General features: G+C 39.7%; 1 protein-coding gene across 4 annotated transcripts in view; it reads left to right on the top strand.

Annotated features, from left to right (window-relative positions):
• Window positions 1–21,548, top strand: part of RGS7 (regulator of G protein signaling 7) — a 266,876-nt gene that overhangs the window by 238,089 nt on the left and 7,239 nt on the right. The window contains exons 15-17 of one of the 4 annotated variants that reach the window (XM_058835396.1): window positions 398–487; window positions 1,746–1,799; window positions 11,668–12,141. In XM_058835396.1, coding sequence (XP_058691379.1) covers window positions 398–487; window positions 1,746–1,799; window positions 11,668–11,826 — 303 coding nt within the window. In that variant the 3' untranslated portion in view covers window positions 11,827–12,141. Of the gene's footprint in view, window positions 1–397; window positions 832–1,745; window positions 1,800–11,477; window positions 12,142–21,548 lie in introns of those variants that run through there. The other 3 variants (XM_058835399.1, XM_058835398.1, XM_058835395.1) reach the window with 3 other exon arrangements.

Genomic DNA, 21,548 nt, shown 5'->3' on the forward strand with positions numbered 1-21,548 from the left:
CTGAAATCACGAGAGTATCTCCAGAAACTAATTCAGAAAATCTGATGAGGAAGGACCCACAGCTCTTAATGTCATCACTTAGCTAAACTAACAAGTAAGGGGTCTGAAGCTAGGACTCAGTTGTCAATTCTTAGAAAATAATTTTGTACTGGAAAATTTGGTCTATAAATTAAAGATAGTGTGTTGTATAATTATACGTAAGAAATGGGTGGGATTTTGGCTTTAAAAATAGAAAGCAATTAAGCCTTAGCTTCAGAGCTGAAACCTGCTCTCCTCTAATACTTCCTATTCATAATAGTGCTAGCTGGCGTACATTCCACAGCCAAAACATGTGGCTGCCTCCCATTTTACATGTGTCCTGTTCTCTGGGAGTAACAGCTTCTCTTTTCCTTTTCAGGAGCACATTTACAAACTGATGAAAAGTGATTCTTATCCTCGTTTTATACGATCCAGTGCCTACCAGGAGCTGCTACAGGCCAAGAAAAAGGTATTGGTCCATCTTGCCTTTGTCTTGCCACTGTGCAAAGCAGTGGTTATGTTTGCAACAATACTCAGTCTTCTCTCCCCTGTGCCAGTGCAACTGGATATCTGGTAGGTGACCAGCTTGGCGTTTTTGGAGGGTCACATACACACAGGAGTTCAATATACATATATGTGTATATATCCTGCATGCGGGCATGTTTCAATAAGTTAATCTAGCAAAACTTATTTTTATTTTTACATCCCATATTGTACTGTTTTCTCTGTTATGAAGCACCTTAAATTGCAAAGTGCTTTACAAATACATTAAATAAAATAAAATCCCAGAAGAATAGTCTTTCATGTTTGCAAGTTTGCTTATGTAATAATTGTTGTTCTCTTTATTCCACCTATGAAAGCTACAGAATGTGTTTAGAAACAATCTTATTCATATGAATAACTTCTAACTTCAACTATAAATATAGGGGCTTCCTAATTTTGTTTCTTTCCCTATTACTACATGAATAGTTTTGAGTAGGCTAGGAATCTGACTTGAAAGACTGATCATGTCACACTTTGGCAAACAGAGGTTCATGTCTTGTAATGTAATATTTTCATAGAAAACTCCAGAATGTGGAATGGGTTCTGAATAGCCGCAGCCCAGAGTATGTGGAGCAGCTTTTACAATGCAGATTTCCATGATGATAAATAATTCTCTTAGTGGGCTCTAAACAGTAATCTCCTAGAATCAGTTGGGAGCCCTGTGCCTTGCAAAATCAGGGCCCCGATTGTTACTGGAACAAGGTAGTTATTAACACCGTAGCGTTCTATTGTTAATAATGACAACCTAAAATTATCTGAAAGTACTGTGTGATTTTGTTTTTTGTTCAAACATTGATTTCTGAAGATCCAATATAGAGAGAGATGTTGAAAATACCAGAAAGCTTCAACTGTCCGTGTGAAGTCCTTAAGTTTGTGAATGTCAGTTCATTAACACAAGATGTGCACTTCATTATTTCTTTTTACTTTCAGTTTTTCTTTAAATTCAAACCAGTTTGATCCCCATAAAAAATTATTTTTGTCGAGTACTATATCTGTTTTGCCCATCCCCTGTTTTGCCAAGTCCCATTACAGCCTCATACCTGTGTTTGCTTCCTGATTTATACAAACTTTGTTTTTCAGTCCACTGTTGCATCAAACTTTCTTTTCTACTCCATTGTTCTTGCTTTTCTTTTCCCCGTCCTTTTTCTTTTTGTTTCTTTTGTTTTATTTATTTCAAATTTAAGTTGGAAAACACTCTGGATCGTCGAACATCTTTTGAGAAATTCACACGCAATGTGGTAAGTTTGTTGCCTCGGAAGACTAGTAAGCCTGATGGGACGTCCTTCTCCCCTTCCCCTCACTGATCCCTACTCTCCCTTTTGCTTTTCTAATTTGATGGTTAAAAGTATATTCATCACAGCTTGTGAATTTTCCTGGGAATGACAGCTTTATAATGTGCTTTCATTACAACCCCTCCTCCCCTAGTCCCTTTCCCACTGATCTCAATTGTCACACATGGAGGAACGGACCTTTGGGAGCCATGCTTTTTGCATTAGGAAGCATGAAATTAGACACTTTCTTTTCCCCCCTATAATTTTAGTAAAAAAATCTGTGAAAACGTGCTTGATGTTGTTTCTTTTTCTGGTGCCTTGTAAAATACTAAGTCTAAAACTGCTGAATACATTGGATTTCCATCCTATATTCTTTTTATTTTACTAAAAAAGTCTTTGTCCCCCTTTTTTCAATTGGGCACAGGGAAAAAAAACAATAATATTCTTCCTATCTTCCTTAATGTCTAACAGCTTCTACAGGACCAAAGAATTCATGCAGTTTATGTGCAAAGGTTTGATTTGGATTCATTTTCATAATGGACTACAAGAACTGATTTTTTTTTTTCGTTTCAATGTATAACTTTTGAAAGCTATTCCGCAAAGACAGAAAAAAATGAAGGCTGGTGGTTTTTGCCACCTGCCGAAAGATCCACTGATTTCATGATACTTGGGATTCTTTTTACTTATCCAGTTTCTTTGGGATTATTTTTTTTTACATTGTGAAAATTCCAACTAAAGAATTCAACGCATTTATTTTTGTAGGGCAGAAACATCCCTATTTTTCCATGCCATAAAAACTGTACACCAACACTGAGGGCGAGCACTAACCTGTTATGAAAAGAGGTAGAAAGATCTTGGATTATACTCGAGTTTGTCTGCATTGTCTGTTGAATTGTGCAGGTGACGCTGCTGTGTGTGTGTGTGTGCGTGTGCGTCCGTGGCTTTTTCTGTGACCTGGTTAGTGGAGCTGTGTGTGTTGAAATGAACAATATGAGAGCTTTCAGCAAAGATCATGGTTTTTGTTTTTTCAGTTTCTAGGGAAGGAGAAGCAGTTGAAAGAAACTGTCTCCCCTGCAATGAGGCTCAAGAGTATTGCCTCAAGTATTTAAAAAATACATTTATACTTTCCAGTAATCAAAAAAAGAAACAAACACAGTGAAAGTTTTGTGAGGCTGTGGGAATATCTCACTTTTAAAAACAAAACAGTAATTCTTTAACTACTTTTTTATAGGTAAAGGCTTCCTGTAATATGCTTTGAATCCACTGTAATCAGGAAGAAATTTGAATTCAATGGGACAAAGTCAGTAAAGGACTCTAAAAGTAAATAAACAGCCACAAAGGAAACTATCCCAATGTTTGAAACAAAAACCCCTATGTTTTGCATGGTGGTGTTGCCATAGCATGTTGCAGTGTGATTTGTGTGTTGTCTAAACAGGTCGGATCTATAAAACAACATTGTACATGATAGCACTATACATGATAATTGCATTATAATTCAGTAGGAAGTTCCATATTAATAAAAAGTCTGTAAAAGAGGGTGCATAGAGTTGGTAACATATCCGGGACCTCTGAGAGCCAGACTTTTTCCCAGCCCCAGTGTCTGGCAGACTGCAATGCTACATTAATGCATAGCATTTTGAGCAGCCCAGGTGTCAGGAATTGGCTGTGGTAAAAATTATGTAAACAGGTGGCCATGACGGGGGAAAAAGCAAGCTGCAGGTAAAGGGGTCGGGAACACAGTGCAAAAAGGGAGGATGTGAAGACAAGATTGGGAGATGCTGAAATCCCTCCCAGAGCAGCCTTATGGACGAACCAGCAGTTCTGGGCACAAACACTGGAGCATTGTGCCCTGCAGCCATGCCCGATTTTCATCCTGCTAATCTCAGGGCAGAAGTACCAGAATAGCAGCATGCCAGAGATGCAATGCAGGCCAAATAAACCAGCTGTGAACTAGAAATGGAAAAGAGGATTTCTGGACATTAGTAGTTCAGTAGAAGAGGGTTGTTTTTTTGGTTTTTTTCACAGAGAAAACTCTGAAATAAAATCTGTGGTTTTGCTTTTTTTCCAACTATTACCTGTTAACCTGGGTGGAGTCTGTCAAGTCGGGTCAGGTATGAAACAAAAATATGTCACTGCTAGATCTAGAATCTCTATTAGACTGACAGCTCTGAAACTTGCAAATTAATCCAGAGTATCAGGATGCTCAAATGCAAACCTCTTTTCCAAGATGATTGAATTCATGTCACTCACTTCCTCAGGACCTCTTTCCACCAGACATCCTTGTTCTTCCACTCTTGTTCTTGGTTGTGATGAGTTTATAATATGTAACTATCTATCTTGGTACAGTGGTTCCAACCAGCAGGAATGAGAATTTATCAGAATATTCTACAGTGTACTGATTAACTTGATAACTGTGAAGTGAGGGACTGTGGAATAGATCTGTTCTGCTGATTAATATAGAAGATAGGTGTGAAAAGGATCTTCAACAACCTGGATAAATGCTATCATCTCTGATTTAGTAGATGAAAATTATAGTTTCTCATCTCTGATGGTTTGCAATATTTAGACTAATTTTCACTGGATTTCTTTTCTCAGTTATATCAAAGTGGGTTTGTATTAAACTAAATTAGACCTCATTTTTTTCCATTTGAAGTGTTTAAAAAAAAACCAGTAACCCTGGCTATGTCTAGGGACTCAATCTGAACAAATGGACTTGCAATTCATTTTCTGATTTGTTGACTCTAAGACGCTCCTGATCAGTGTTAAACAAAATTAGGTTATACTTGCTACTAGAAAGCATTTGTTAAACCAGAAAGTTTAGAAACTGTGGAGGGAAATTACTCTGTACTATTTCATGAATTACGTGGAAGTAACCTATTATAATGAGTCATTATTTTAGTCTGATGGAGAAAAAATAGAAGTGGAGCTATACACTACGCTCAGCTCTGCATTTCTTTGACATGGAAGGGCTTTCTTTCCAGAAAATTTTCAGTAAGTTGGTGCAGTTCATGAAAGGCCTAAATGCTCAGTTTAAAAACTAATTAGCTGCTCTGTAGATTTTTTAGTGCAAAATTGCTAATGCCTTCAGCTGTCTGCAGCAGAAAATATGGATAAAGTTATAAACAGGTCTGTGTTCACATAAAATATACAGAAGTAATAGCGAGCTGGCATTTGCTATATCTAATATTTATTAGTGAACTCTTTAAAGTTTGTCTCTGAGTAGTAACCCCCGCTATCCTTGGTCTGCCTCACACTCCTGGGTACTGTGTGAAAATAAAGAGCACAGACACTTCAGCACTACTGGAATGAAGCCATCGGATACATGAATTGCCTTGGACTAACACAGGCTACCATGTGTGTCACAGCTTTGAGTCAGAGGCACAGAGAGCAGTGACAATGTGCTCTGGGCTCCTCCCTGCCTAGCTCAGCCCTCAGCTTTCTCTTTGACAATAATTAAAGTGCAGTCACCCACAGCTTCCCAAGGGACTAGGGAAGTTAAAGATCTAAGTCATGGAGCTGGAGGATCTCATTGCATGCTCAAGCAGTTGAGAGACTGAAATCAGCAGCTTCTGCAGCATTTAAGAATTGAAATTCTTTTGAAGAGTTCACATGGGGGAAAAAAAACTATAAAAAAAACCCCAAAAACTTAATCTCAGCAAATTTACTTCAAGTACTATCTACATTACAGGGGGAAAAAGCAGGTGAATATACACTGGTAATGTTGATGGGAGCAAAGAGGTTCTTTAGGGAACAATTTTGTCTGTAATTTCTCACATGCATGCAGGACTTGTGACAGTGGCAGACTGAGCAGGACTCTGTGAACCCCAGCCTGGTGCTTAGCTGCAATTACTGGTCTGGAACCCTCAAGACAAAGGGACCTGGTTTACAGTGGGAGAGAGTTAATTCAATTTCCACTCCACACAAATTTTATTGTCCCACCAGGAGCCAAGTCAGTGGGGCAAGAAGGGGTAGCCTTCCTCCTTAGAGCTGTGGGAGGAGACACTCCATCCTCATGCACTGGTGCCATGACTTCAGACACCACCATCAGTGTTAGCATTTCATCTGTCACTGCACAGTTACACAGAATACAAAAGAGAGGTGCTTGTTGTACATTTGTGAGGTCTTAGGGAAATACAGGCAGTACGAAACAGACCCAGTTCGGGTTCATATATTAAACTAGAAAGCTATCAAAATATAATTATCTCCACTCATAACCTCATAAACAAGACCCCATTTAAAAATTCTGAGTTTGAAACCATTATATCTTATATTAGCTGTATCCTTTCCAGCTTCTTCTCCCACTTACCTGGAAGAACTTGCTGACCAGAGTCCTTTGATTTTTTTCCCCTTCCAAACCAGTAACAATAGACCATTTCATGCAGGAGATGTGAAATGCAAAGGCCATTGTACAGTGCACATTTTCACCAAGTTTCAATCCAATGTCACTTAACATGACATTGTGAATTATGGTCTAGAGATGGAAATTAAAACTGATAAAAGTAGCTTCCTCAGTTCTTATCAGTGGGTCACAGACTTTCTAAATGCTTAAACAAGTGAATTTTTTTTAATGTTAAAATCTATCCCTTTTATAGAGCAAAAAAGCAGATAAATAATAATTTTCATCTGTTAATTATGAAATTTTTCTATATGAATAGGTAAAACTTGTGTACACAAGGCCCTACTGTGCCAGACCAAAACTCCATCAAGTCCTGAAAACCTGACAAGGGCTCGATTTTTCTCAAGTATAACATTGTCTAAGAAATTCAATGCAGTTTCAGCTGTGGAATCTCATTTTGAATTTACTTACAGGGTATTCCCAAAATTTAAACAAAAAAAAACAGCTAGTCAGAAGAAATATAAATTACAAAGCTACTTATTTGACAAAGAAGAATGAAAATAATAATTATTTGTAGAATTGAATGCCTTTTCTGTTTTAGGAAGAGATGTCTTGTTCACTTTTGAATAAAAAGAACAAATAAATAATTGAGCTTTTTATTTTGGCGTACTAATTAGTAAAAAAAACCCCTAGTTTTAGGAGTTAAGAATTATTAAGGACAAAATTATAAAGGACATGTCAGTGAGGACTGGCCTCTTTGTGCTGTTCTGCAGTGACTGGAGCTAAGCTGCTGTGCTCTGTGCTGGAAGAGAGGAGCTTTGGGGTAGCACTTCCATAAACAGGTTCATCCAAGTGAGGAGCCAGCACAGACTGGTTAGTTACTGGGCCAGTGTCTGCCATTTTCCAGCTGACAAACCTTTTACCTGAATCTTGGGCCATTTGCAGGAAGGAGAACTGCAGAGAGGTATGCAAATTTGAGGAGTCAGGCCCAGGAAAAACATACTAAAAATATTTTTCTTGTGAATCGGTCCCTTGGAAACATACATTGCAAATGGTTATTCAAGTTTAAACTACCCCATCTGGCAGGAGGTTTTAAGTTAATCACAAATGAGAGCAGCTCATCAGTAAATGCAAAGTGCAGAAGGAGAAAGAAATGGATGCCACTGGATCTGGAGTGAGCCAAAACAGGAAAGCAGTTGTTCAGCCACTGCCTCCCACTTCAGATCATTGCAGGAAACAGAACAGCCCTAATGAGAAGGGAACAAAGGGCTGCAAATCTCAGCCAGAGGCAGAAGGATTTCCCTGCACATGTAACCACTTAGCACTACAGCTGTACTGACAACTTGCGCCCCAAATTCAGTAAACACTAACCTTGTCCCCTTCCTCACATCTGAAAGAGAAATACACCTGCACAGATGGCTGACAGCAGCATCCTGTGCTGCTGTGAAAGCTGAAGCACAATTCTGAACCCCAGAGCAGTGCAGAGGCAATTCCCTTGTGCTGGTAGAGCAAGGCTTGCTTCAACAGGAGAAGGGATTTACTGCTTCTTCTCCCATGTCTCTCCAGTGATGTGCTCCTTTCAGGGGCTCTTTACACACCAGCTCTGTGTGTAGTGCACTGCAATGTCACCCTGCTGATTTGGATGGGCTGACTGTGTGCTGCAGGTGTTTCACATGTGAGCAGATGGGTAACACTGAGACCAAGGAGGGCTGCTTCTCACTCCACATCTCATTTTGCTCACAGTGGGACACTACCTCTCTTTCCTCAACAGATGCATGGAGTTTTCTTTTCTAGTGCTACCAGTATAGGTCCTGGGGAGTAGCACCTGCACTGGCAATAAAGAAATATGGAAAAGGAACAGTTGAGGTTTCTTTGCAGAAAGGAAGATAATTAATCTACTAAAAGGAAAAGACATTTCATATTGATTTCTTTTAAGCCACGTATGTGCAGTGGTTGTTGCTGACATTTTTGCTGGATTATTTGAGGTGTTAGTGTCATGCTGCATAAATGGGTCAGTCAGCACAACTGTATTTAGCAGCATCTGCACATAGCTTTACAATTTTGCCCCCTAAATTTGCTAGAATAAAGCTGGAAGGCAGTTCTATGTCAAGAAGTTAGTATGTTCAAATAGGGACTGATGCTGAGGCCAAGTGATTTTGTACTTTAGATGTAGTTGTTCACTCCAGCTGCTGTGCTGCCTTCTCATACTCTGACTCCCTTGTCAGGCTATGTGTGCAGGGTTCCATTTTGGCATTTGCATTACTAATAAAATACTCAAATAGTTACAATTGTTATGTCCAAAGTGCACTAATACAGCCAAAAAAATCCTAATCATCTTTAGAATTTTCCCATATGCTTCTAAATGTTGATGGCAAGAATATATTGAAAATACTAAGGATCTCCTTTTCATTATTCAGAGAAACATCTACAACTTCTGGTTTTTTCCACCCCTAATTTTCTTTAATCTCATTAGCACAGGAAACATCTTCATATGCTACAACTCTGAAAACTGGCCTGTTAGATGCAGGTTCCCAAACCAAAATCTGGCTTATGGAAATGCTGTTAACAAAGTATCTGAAAGAAATGGCAGCTATTAAATTATGACCCACAATGGATGATCCTTATATCAGTAAATATAGTCTGTAAATTAAGTAAATCTGGAAATCTCCTAGAAGCAGTAATTATGAAACCCTACCACAGAGAGCTAAAGCAAAAGTATACTCTAGAACAGAGTTTTAACAAAATATTTTGTAAAGTGGAAAATAACAAGTCCCTGCAGATCTAATAAGAAGATGTGATAATTCCGTATCTGGGGCTGCAGTGGATTCTGTGTATTAAAAGCTTATTTTCCTAATCAGAGAACTTAATATGATTCAGTATAAGCATTTAAGAAGATCTCTTAAGGAGGGTGGATCTTCTAAGTTGTCACTTTTCCAACTTAGTGATAAATTAGAACTACTGATGCATGGAAAAAGACAGTTGGTTGTTGTTGTTTTGTTCAGATGGAAGTTTCTCTGAGGCAGGGAGGGGAGTTGAAGGAGAGGACCATCCCGAGAGTTCCTGATCACTGCAGGGCTTTGGAGAAAAAATATTCAAAGATCAATAATATCCAGGGAACAAGTTATGTGGAGTGCAGAAAAAAATTGTCATGAGAGCTCACTGTGTCTCTAGGGGAAAATTCAATCAATATCTAGAAAATTGTCACACAAACCAGATCAACTAATAACTACTTTTTGGCCTGATTTTATGTCAGGACTTCCTAGTTTATGTGATAACATAATTTATTCCTGAGATGCTAGAATTTGTTTATGGTTCATCTAGAAATTCCAGAAATTTTGAAACTCCCAAATAGTAGTTACAAATAATAATAAAAAACAATCATTTCACAGATTTTTGTACCGCAACAAGCATTTATACAGGTTTCAAGTGTAGTATGGAGCAAATTGTAACTAATCGAGAACTCGTGGTTTTAATATTTTAATTAAGTGGGTTATGCAGTTCAGTACTAAAGGGAACTCATACATGTTAAAAAGTAGCCAGAACCTGTACACTTGTAAACTTAAGTGCAAGCAACCTAATGAAAGGCAAAGACAAGCATATGTTCAGTATTTTCTGAGATTGTGTCCAGCACCAAAAGTCATGAATTGTCTAACAAAATTGTCTAACAAAACATTAATTTTGGAAATGCTTCTAGTGTCTAAAATTGTATTCCAAGGCCACACTGCTGTTGAGGCTTTTTTGATTATTTAAAACGAAAAGATATCTTACTGTAAGAGTTTACGTGCTGCATTAGAGGAAGACATAATTTAAGGGTTAAAAAGTATCAAGAGTCTGTGAATTTAATATAGGTAGAAAGTGGCAGATACAGGGAAGACAGAGTGCCAGGAGAGAGACTTTTCATCTTTCAAAGAAGTAGGAATTAGTACTGTCAGGTGATATGAGGAACCTGATGGATGAGCAGTCTAACCCAACATTGCAAATCATGAGTTCCCTTTTAAATTATGTTGTAGGGGAAGTATTCATCCTAATTTGTTCAACTTGCATTTCACAGCACAAAGAATAAAATAGTTATTCTTCTTTTTATGAAAACCCACTCCGACGTATTGCATTTGAGCGAATGCTCAAGACACACTTACAGATCCCTGTGAGCTTAAATTTAATTGATAATGACAATAAAAATTAAATTGTGTAATTCCACTGAGTTATAACACTGCAGATGACTTAACAATTTATTGATATGGCAGAATATGTTCATTTACCACTTACTGCAGAGAATGAAGCATCTCTTGATAGTTACAGTATTTTTTACTGTATTGTCATTGAAATCAGTTTGATATTTCTGAATTGGGCACTTAAAATGAACAATATAATAAATGTAAGTATTAAATATCTAACTGTTGAGTTAGAGCTATTTTCTATTTAATGTTTTATGATATATTTGTGTTACATTGTCAGGGTATGCCTGTGATGTCAGCTTGCTGTGCCAGCTCTGCCTCTGTTGGATCAGAGCCACAGTGGGATGGCCCTTGGAGAGCTAACTCCTTTTATGTGGCCGTAGGAGAGCTAATTCCTGTTCTGTGGTTTCTGTCTGGCTCAGATGAAGCTCAAAATATACCAGAGTGACATACCTTCCACCATCTTCTTCACACTGTAGACCTAGCTCTTGTGAGACAGTCATTACACCTTATTAAAAGAACTTGTTAAAAAATTGAAACCACATCCTTGCAACAGGAGGAATGATGAGGAAAACAACAATATGGAAATCCAGCACCTTCAAAGCAGTGTTATGCAGTCACATGTAATGTACCTGACCAATGTTCCTTTTAAATAGTAAATACAGTCTCAGCAAACCTACAGCTGTGTTCATGGAAAAGCTGCTTTCCTACCTATATCTGCCTCTTACTTTCTTACCTTAACTTGAAAGTAGCTTTCTTGTCCTCCGTGACAGAGCTACCACAGTTTGCACGTTCATCTTTGCAGCACAAGGCACTCTTGCTTGTGGTAGCCTTCAAGTTCTGGGTGTGACTGATGGCAAAAACCTCAGCATCAGTTTCTCATCAGCCAAAACCAATCTCATTAAAAAATGGCCTATAAATTTGCTGGCTTGTTCTGTGAAACAATCTGGCTGGCTGGCAGTGCAGGTGTTTAAGTGTAAGGACTTCCTGTGGTTTAAGATTTGACAGACTCCAGTTGGTGCCCCTAGTTATTTGAGAGTGATGTGGCAACACTGAGTGGTTGCTGATGAACAGGTTTGCAGTGATCATGCCTCTGTTTTCTGTTTTTGTTTTTTGTTTTTATCTTTTCCTCAGGGGAAATCGCTCACATCAAAGAGGTTAACCAGTCTAGTGCAGTCCTACTAAAAGGATCACCTTGTAGCATGGAAGCAGACTCAAATCATTATACATACTTTGTAGCTCACTGATTGCCTGACTCAGAGGACAGTAGAACAAGATGTTGCATGAGCAAGGACCTGACTTGTTTTCTTTTGTGTATACTAAGGCATTACAGACTCCGAGGGACTCTCTAGCCTTTCGATGCCTCCATTTCGAAAACTGTCTGCTCACTTCCTCCTTCATATCAAGCTGGATCTGTGTCTTTTTATTTTCTGCAAGCTCAAGTACAGTGAAAAAAAAGCTTCTGCTAGGCACAGTTTATTAAAAAAATACGTCAATCAAAAACTGGAAGAAATGTAAAAAATGCATATATTAATAAATATACATATGGCATCACATTTATTGCACAATAAATTAGCACAGAAGGTTTCATTTCACTGATGTATTCACATTGAGAAAGAAAGCCTGTGTCTTTGTCTGTTGTCTGTATATTCTCTGTTAATGTTTCTTGCATTTATTTTTATACCATATTTAAAAAAGAACACCTTTTACTCCAGATGTATTAAAGTTGATCCTTTCTCTGTAAATTTGTGTATGTTTATATTGTTGTTTTATCTTTCATTAAAAGATGCAGAATCTCTTTCCTTTGGGAAGTTTGAGATTTTAATATTGAATCAGAAGATTAGTCAAGAGCAAAATGATCCCCAAAAGTTATACACCTTGTGCTTTCTAAAAAGTGACATGAAATGGCATTTTCTTTCTCTCAGTGACACCTAATCAAACACACTTTATTGATAATCATTTACTTTTTCTTTTCTTTTTATCAAGCTAGCAGCAGAGAGACCTTTCCCGCTTGCTCATCATTGCATAAGCAAACCTTTCTTTAAGCTTGGCCGTTCTGTGGCAGTGCAGCCTGCACAGCCATTCGGTCACTGCCCCAGGCTGGCCGGACTGGACTGCACTTCCTTAGGAATGGACATGAACAAAGCTGCCTGAGAATGCAAGGGTACGCTTGCTAAAGAGGAAGGACAGTGCCTTTTCTCCTTGCTGTCACTTCTGATGCAAGGCAACATTTTAAGCTGAAAAGGTAGTGGTTTGGGAGTGCTAAGTATGCACTGGTCTGGTAGCAATGCAGCAGAAGGCTGTCATTTGAGTTCCAGGTCTCTGTTTGGGGATGCTGTTGTGTTCCACTGCTGAGCTTACTCACACAGAGACCTGTTGACAGATTTATGAGCGTGTGTTGATGTTGCCCGTGAGACAGTAGATATGGAGCTTCTGAAGCTAATCTGAGCTGGAACCAGAAATCTGCTTGGCCTAAGAAACAGTGCTGTCGACTGATAGAGGTGATGTAAGGATAGTAGACAGAATCTCAGAGTACAAAAGAAAGGATGGAAACTAAGTGAAATTACAAAATGCTGATACCTCTAGAGCATGGTAGGGTGCACAGGACAAACAAGCCTTTTTAGCAATGCACAGAATAGATTCAGGACAGCCAACTTTACTACCATCTGTCATGCTGACTTTGGTTTGATATTGAGAATCTTGTTTCAAAGGGACTGTGAATCCTAAACACGTACACACAAAGTGGGATGGACATGGGTACAAGCAGACAATCAACTTGATTGCCTTAATACCAGAGATATCTCATTGAGCATTGGAAAAACACCTGCACTGGTGCCATTAGGGACAGGACTGTTGCACTCAGCAGCTCTGGGCAGAAGGGAGCTGAGCTGCCTTCTGCAGAGAACACTCACTTCTCCACTGGCTCTGTCAGTAGCCTGGTGCAGCCATAGCCAGGAATGCAGCATCTTTAAAGAGGCAGTCTGGGTGAACCCAGTACAAAATGCATTACAAATCCATGAATGGCTGTTGCCCATATTCTGCTCAGTTGGGGTTTCTTGAGGTTTGGGATTTCTGTTTGTTCATTGTTTTCACATGCCACTGTGTTTCTGGTTTCTAGCTGGGATGACAATTACTGCTTTAAAGTGTCTCTATTTTTGTTATCATAGTTCTACTAAGCTTTTAGGGAAATAGCCCATCAGAGCTGGGTCCTACCAAGATCTTAGCAAGAGGTCCATGCAGGTCAACTCAAAATACTCACAGCCTAGGGAGGTCAGATGAATTTTAGTAAGTAACCACACTGAATCACAGATCATAAACTGAGATTTAATTTTACCACAGAAATGTGATCTCTGAGACATGAGCTTGGGGCCAGGCAATCCACAGAAATTTGGGCTCTGCTTCACTTCTCAGTGCCAAATAGAGATATTTATTTCCAAACTCCTGCTGCCACCAATTGCATCAACTGGTATATTTCCTCCTTTGCCTTAGTAGTTAACTACTTACATACCACTGTCTGCTTCAAAGAATCACTTCCTTAAAATACCTAATGTTTCAAATTCAAGCATTAGGCATTACATGCAACTTCCTCCTAAGAAATGTATTTCATTTTTTTTCCAAATCACTTTGCAGCACCAACTGTGTAATAAAAAGTAATGAAGCATTTGTATTCCTGAACCCATTCTGTACTTATTCTAGTTTTTTCCTGTCATGGTTTAACTCCAGCTGGCAACTAAGTACCACACAGGCACTTGTTCACTCCCCCTACCTCCAGTGGGACTGGGAGGAAAAGAGGAAAAAGTAAAACCCGTGGGCTAAGATAAGAAAAAATTACTAATTGAAACAATTTATATTAATAATAACAGCAGTCTTAATGAAAATGAGAGCAAGAGAGGAAGGAATAAAACCCTCTACCCAAGAAACAGAAGTGATGCACAATGCAATTGCTCACCACCCACTGACCAATGCTCATCCCCCTAAACAGCAATTGGCTCCTCTTTACCTGTTCCCAGTTTCTGTACTGAGCATGGTGTTCTATGGTATGGAATATCCCTTTGGCCAGGTCAGGTCAGCTGTCCTCAGGATGCTCCTTCTCAGCTTCTTGTGCACCTGCTCCCTGGCAGAACATGGGAAACTGGAAAGTCCTTCACTTAGGGTAACACCTGCTCCACAACACCGAAAGCATCAGTGTCTTACCAACAGAATTCTCATGCTAAATACAAATCACCACACTGCACCAGCTACTAGGAAGAAAGTGAAATCTATCCCAGCCAAGTCCAGGACATCTTCTTTCAAGAACTATGAAGTCTGTATTGAATGGCTGTCTTTCCCTGTATTTGGATAGGATTTAACAATTTGTCTCTAAGGTAAAACTAGGCATTACTAATAAGGATTTCAAAGTAGTCAGGAAGCTGTGTTAAGGTTTCGTTTGAGCTTATTCCAAGTGATACAACTCCAGTGTTCCATATGAGTGAACTTGGCCCAAACAAAATCAACCCTACAACTAGATTATTTTTAAAAGGTTTATCTGCAATCTTCTGATACTTCACCTCATCACTGTCATCAGACAGTGATACAATACTGGGACTGGAAACCCCAAGCTGGCATAATCTTCCTTTTGCTTCACCACAGAGAAAAGATAAATTTGTGTTTCCAAATTTGTACAAAGATCCACTTCAAGAATTAAGATTGTCTCAGACTAAGGCATGCTCGTACAATAACCAAACAGCTGCAGTATGATTTTGGTTACACAATAATTTACCAATTAAGAATGTCAGTGAGGCCACAAATCTGCTGAGGAAAAAAGGACAAAGAGAGAAAATCAGTCTAAAGGGACCATATTTCTTGTCTTCTAGGGAAAAGCCATCAGTGCCTCCTGGCCCTGCCCAAGAAGCTTAAAACCCCCATGTGGGATATTAATTGTAATATTCCTTAAAATAACTAGTTGGAGCTTGAGACTTTCATCTGAGAGTTGGGGTTCACAGTCTCTTTCCCCAAATATCCTTATACATAAAACAGCTCTGAAACCTACAGGATGCAGTGTTTGATGGTGATGCTGCATACTTCAGATGGTTTTGTGCTCCCAGATCAGTCTGTGAAGGTAAATGGCTGGTGGGAGAGACATAAGATACCTTGGCACCTACCTGACAACTGCAAAATATTCACCCATTCTTCTGTAAGAAACAAGCAAAAACAGTCCTTCAACCCTAGAAAAAACCAAAGACAGAAAAAAAGGGCCTTGCGATAGTGATGAGATAAATTGCAAAATGCTGAGCTGAAACAGTAGTGGAGACCAGCCAAAAACTAATGAGTTGAAGGTGAACACAGGACTGAGGAATGGGAATTAATTGTGGTGACCAGAACAGAACCGGCAAGGGAGGAGAGCTGGAGAGCTGAATAATTAGGAGCAAGAGAGGCAGAATGCAGTTGGTAGATTGCCAGCCTGTTGGCCACAGCCATGCTGAACTGGAATTAAAAAAATCAGGCAAGATCAACTGTGACTGGCATCTTAAAACCCAACAACTATGTGGGTTTTTTTATCTACAAAGCAATACTGAATAATAATAAAATATTCAGGGTTGCCTTTTTCCAGTTGCACCCCTAATATTGTCTGAAATCAAGAGATATAAATGCCAGATAGTCTCCTAAGAAATAAAAAATAGAATGGCAACAACCAGTTCCAGAAAATAAAACCTATAGGAATTCATTTAGGATGTTATTTATAAAAAAAAGTTAAAACCAAAGCAGACCATTAAAGTGAGGAAATGATGGTTTTGATATGTAGCTAGAACTAGGAGCTGGAAAAGCCAATGATTTATTTGTGGCTCTTCCAATTATTTTTTTTTATACATAGTGAATAACAGCTCTTTGAATTTACATTCTATAACTGACATATTTTTTATGTCTCCTCTAGCTAAAGATATCGTGCATAGAACTAACACTTGACATATTATAGTAGGTGCATAACACTGGGCTTATTATAACAGGGGCACAAAACATAGGAATTTTGCTAGAAGAATTTTAATAGCTACAGGGATTTAAAGAAAATAAGGCTTTAATCCCAACATGTTCAAGGGAAATTACTGGCAAATTATTTGAACATATTCTGTGTCCACAATTCATTTAAGCAAGTTGCTAAGTGGTTGTGACTCACACCAGTCTGCCTTTTGATCTGACTATGCTGAACAGATTGCTTTAGTCTCCTGTGAATTGAAGATATGTTGAAGTCCCAATAATAAAGAGGTGAAGAGGAAGAGAGGATGAGTTCTCTGAGGCTGAATTCCCCTCCTCATGCTGTTGCAGACTGTGGAGTCCTCAAGTGGCATGTGTACAATGCAAAGTGTTTTGTTTGTACTGACATCGACTTGAGGGGTGTAGAGTCTCTCCAGAAAGTTGTTATCTCTGAAACTACAAAGTTTTGTTTCCCCAATATCTAAACAGAATCTCCCTTGCTTTGATTTATCCCTTTATTTTTGACCAGGCTGCTGCAGTCACTACAATGTGTTCCCGACATAAATGAACATTGCAACGTCGGTGTTCTCTGAAGTGTTGAGTGACTTTATTACTCTCCTCTGGGCCAAGGGTTCTTACAAATTTCTTGGAAGATGGTGCTTTCAGGACTTCCACCAGGGTTTTACAGGAGGAGGGCAGAGGATTATTGTTGTACTTCTGCCCATACACACAACTACAGGACTTGCCCTTCTTGCTGTAGATGGCCACTACTGAACTGTGCCAGCTGATGTGACACAGTGATGCCCAGATCCTGTGCAGTCTAGCATAGGTGGTTGCTACCTTTTGCATGTAGCTGACTCTTCTTGGGTCAGTGAAGTGCCTTGAGTTGTCTCTTGAATAGCATCATCTTTTTTCAGACATCTTTCTCTTTTCCCAAGATCTTTTAATATTATTATTATTTTATATTCCACCTGGGCACTGCTTGCAGTCCTTTTATCTGTAGGTATCTTTATGTGAGTGAGGAATCTGCTGGCCTGGTCCTGTAACACAAACACTTGAATGAGAATGAGTACCATCATCACTATTTGCTGTAAGGGATCTGTATGTGTAAATTGCAGAGAAAAATTGTCCAGATAATAAACTCTGAGAACCTGCTCAAATGCTAGATGATAGTCCTTATTTACAAGTGTGGACATGGACAGTAAATATCAAACAATATTAAGACACGATGGTAAATGTTACCTTGTTAGTGGCATTTGCACAATTTTTATTGTACTTTGCTCCCAAAATATATTCTGCTGCATTCACCTTCATTGGCTTTCTTTTTGATTTGACTAGATTTTGAAATATCTTGTTAGATTCATCACAGATGTCATCTTTCAAAGGGGGTACTATTTCCCACCCTTCCTGTTAACCTGGCAGCTGCATTTCATTATGCACATTATCTGCTCTATCCACCTTTTTATTCTTTTACCCCTTTCATTTTTAAAAGATGAGTGGCAATGACATATTTAATGTGACTTACTTTTCTACTTTTTTGCTGAGAGGAATGTATAACCCAAAATCTATGAACTTTTTTTGAGTTCATCTCTTTTGATGCACTGTTCTTTAGACAACTTTTCTTTTAGATTCTCTTTCTTCTCTCCCGCTCCATAACATCTTTTTTAGGATTCTTCATCTTTTATGGTTTTTTTCCTTTGTTCCTCTGATTCTTGCTGTATTGATCTCTCTCTCATGGTCTTATAGTGCCCACTAATGCTCTTTATACTTACCTTCCCTCTTTTATCCTTCTTGGAACTAAAACAAATTAGAAGAAAAACCCAAAATAAAAGAGAAAGCATTAAAAGAAACACAATAGAGCAGGGGCTGATGTGGATGCACAATGTGCCTCTGACTCTGTCCTGATCTCAGGGGACATCCTTCTCCCAGCAGCCTGCCTCTTCTCCACCCTGTGCCCAGGAGCTCTCCACTCCTACAGCCACTGCTGCCCCAGGGTGAAGGAGAAGGAGCATGGGGCCATGTCCTGGGGAGGAGGGTCCCTGTGCATGGCAATGACATCCTTCCTTGCTGCTGGGGAGGTGTCTCTGGGAACCTCAGGAGACACGAGACAGGGCAGTTATTCCTTTGCTTAGGTGGATGGAGACGGACAAAAAGTGTGACTCCTCTGGTGCCCAGGACTGATGGAAGGAAGGGGGTGAGTACTCAGGCCATTCACTCCCAGCTTCCCAGTTCAGAATAAATAAGGAGCTTGAGCTTCATCCATGATAAGAGTGAGGTGAAGGTGTCCACCGAATGATGCAGGATGTGTCTTTCTGTTATCAAAGAATGTGTCCGTGGGAGGCAGGGATGAAGATTAAAGCCCAAGACTAGGAGATATTTCTAAGTCCTGGTCCATACTGGTCTGGGTGGTAGCTCCAGTGATACCAGTGAATAGGCCTGTTTAAGCTCATGTTGTGCCTAAACCACAGGTAAAAGTTTTTTTGGGGGGAGGCATAAATACGGACTTTCATCAATGCATAGAGAAAAATGCTGATACAGTTCAGACAATTAGATAGATATGCTTAATTAATGAGGGAATTGGTTTCCAGAAGGTTGTTTTTAGAGAACTGTTAAGTTTTTAATTCCTAAGTCATTATGAGTGACTCCATTTCTCCTTCCTCCATCCCTTCCAAAGTAGTTCAGAAAACTTCCTTGACTAGCAAGCATTTTCCTTATCTCTCTTCCCTTGATTTCCTTCTCAGCTGTTTTCCTAATCCTTTTCTGACAGTGTGGGAGACCCTGGCCATCAGGGAGTAGCTGAAGCGGCTCTCCTGCCAGTGCATTTGATTGCAGAGGAGAATTTTCACTTCCATCTTTCTTTTTGTCCTGTAATGAGAAAATTGAAATACCAGACTTTCACTTTGCTCCAAAGGGCTTCTTCCCAGTGCAATTTCCATTGTACAGACCCATATCACCTACTTTTTCTGTGTACTTGTGGTATTGGAATAAAAAGAAGGCATGTCCTGATCCCCGACCAAGTGAAAAAACAAACACAGAAGATATGAATTTCAGATATATCTTCTGCTGCTGGTCAGAGCTAAGTGGTACAACAGAAGAATACTCTCTCAAACCTCTTTGCTGTATTAAAGCTGTACTTTGGGATTCCCATCTGCAAAGAGTGCTTTTTTCCCCTACCCCAAAGCATACTTCCATTGAAATCAGAGATGTGAAAGCTTTAAGACTGGCTTTAAAATACAGTTACCCTTTGTTCCTAAAATAGTGCTTGCTAGCTGGATGTCAGTGGTGGAATCTCTCTGGTACAGTAGGGTGGGCTAGTAGGGTGGGTTTGGGTTTTTTTTTTAAAGATGGTTTGGATTTCTCCCACTTCTTCTCTCACCTCAGACCACAGCATGTGCTGGGAATGCACCTTGGTCTCTAGAAAGCTTTTGAAGACAACCTCTTTCCACAAAAAGCATGGACTAGATGGAGTGGCTGTGATTATTTTGTGTCTTTTAATAAGAAATAAAAAAGCAAGGGTTTCCAGGCCAGAAGACTTCAAGGAATATGAGAGAGAGGAGAGAGTGATAAAAAAATAACAAAGCCAGCTGCTTTTATTTTACATCTAAATAAAGATTTTGAATATGTTACCCTAATAGCATTGTGGGAAAAAAAAAAGAAAGACAAGAAAGAGGAGACAAGAAAAAACCTATCCATGCCCAGTGTGGCGAAGACATCTGATGTTGCCTGGAGAAGCTTCAATCTTTTCAGATCCTGAGAACTTCTGCACCAGGATGGAGGTCATCACTCCTCATTATTGAGGCCTTGCCATCTTGTGCATGCAGCAGCAGCTCTACCAGAGAAAATCTTCCTGCAGCAGTCAGCATCAGTCCTTCATGTAACACAGAAATTGCTTTTTTTAGCAACTCCATCCCCTGCATATTCCTACTTTCTGTTTTATAGGTACTGACATGGTAGGACCAGCATGGCCAGTGTATCAGCAGTGACCTGCTGCCCTGCTACTGCAGTTTCCTGCTAAGGAAAAATGTGCAATCTGAATGGTACTACTATGAATTGTGTAATGCTTGCTAGAAAAAAATATTCATTAGAAAAATTTACTGGGTGGGACTATTTTGGTATTCATTATAACAAATGATTTGAGGAAACTAAATAGAGCATAAAATCGGAAACAAAGGAAGGAAGTCAAAGCAATTTTCTTTACCACAGTAGAGCAAACTAGTTAGGTGTTATCAAAAGCCGAGTGAATTTTTTTATTTTTTTTCCTTCCTTTTTCCTCCCGTAGTCCTGAAGCAATCACTTTTTTTTTTTTCTTTTTTTTTTTTTTCTGTTTGACATTTTCGGTTTTCTTTCACACCGAGTCCTGCTGATGTTAGTGCTGACAACGGATGGATATTCATGGGAAACGAATGAACGCGGTTTATTTTATTTCCGCTCCTCCTCTAAAGCCGGGGCTGCGGTGATGTTGGGAGTCGGAGCCGTGAGCCGGCCGGGGCAGCAGCGACACCTGGCGGCGGCGCGCAGGAAGCGCTGGAGCGGCCGGCCAGGAGCCGTGACCGCGCTCACACCGGCGCTCCCGGCCCCTCCCGGACAGTCCGGACACCTTCCCTCCCTCGTGTCCCGACAGAAAGACCGTGGAAGATTTTCGTCACGTTACACCAGAGGAGGCCGTCTGTTTTTAAGAGGATTCCTGGGAAACAGTGTCGCTGTGCTACACGAGTTCTTTCTAGGATGCTGGGGGGTTATCAAGATATATTTTGTATTTCAGAAATTTACTTCAGTAGCCAGGGGCACTTGGCATAATAAGAAAAAATCAGAGTGCTGTGCAACCAAATATAAAGCACCCCCAAAGGCAGAAGAAATAGTGACAGCCACGGAGCAAAGCCAGTACATCAAGGTCTGAATCGGCTCTGGAGACATGCAGAGGCTGAGGACTGATGGAATAAGCAGCTCTACTTCTGCTAGTACCATGTCCCCAACAAAGACTGGCCCCCTTCTAGCTGGCTGCCCACAGGAAAGGAGAGCTTGGAATTAATGCATGGGAGCACGTAGTTGTTCCTGTTTTCCTCCAGGGCAGTAAGATTTCGGACCTATGATCTGTAAGCAAACAAGCTGTTCAGAAGGAAACCCATTGCCAACTTCTGATTTTAGGGAGAACCTTTCTCTTGACAAAGGCCAAAATATTACTGGCTAACAGCTGCCAGACTGCAGCAGTATGGTCTGTATTGCTCTCCACGCTTCATTTGTTCTTCATTTGTTCAT

Source organism: Poecile atricapillus, chromosome 3 (genome assembly GCF_030490865.1).
Source record: "Poecile atricapillus isolate bPoeAtr1 chromosome 3, bPoeAtr1.hap1, whole genome shotgun sequence".
NCBI lineage: Eukaryota > Metazoa > Chordata > Aves > Passeriformes > Paridae > Poecile > Poecile atricapillus.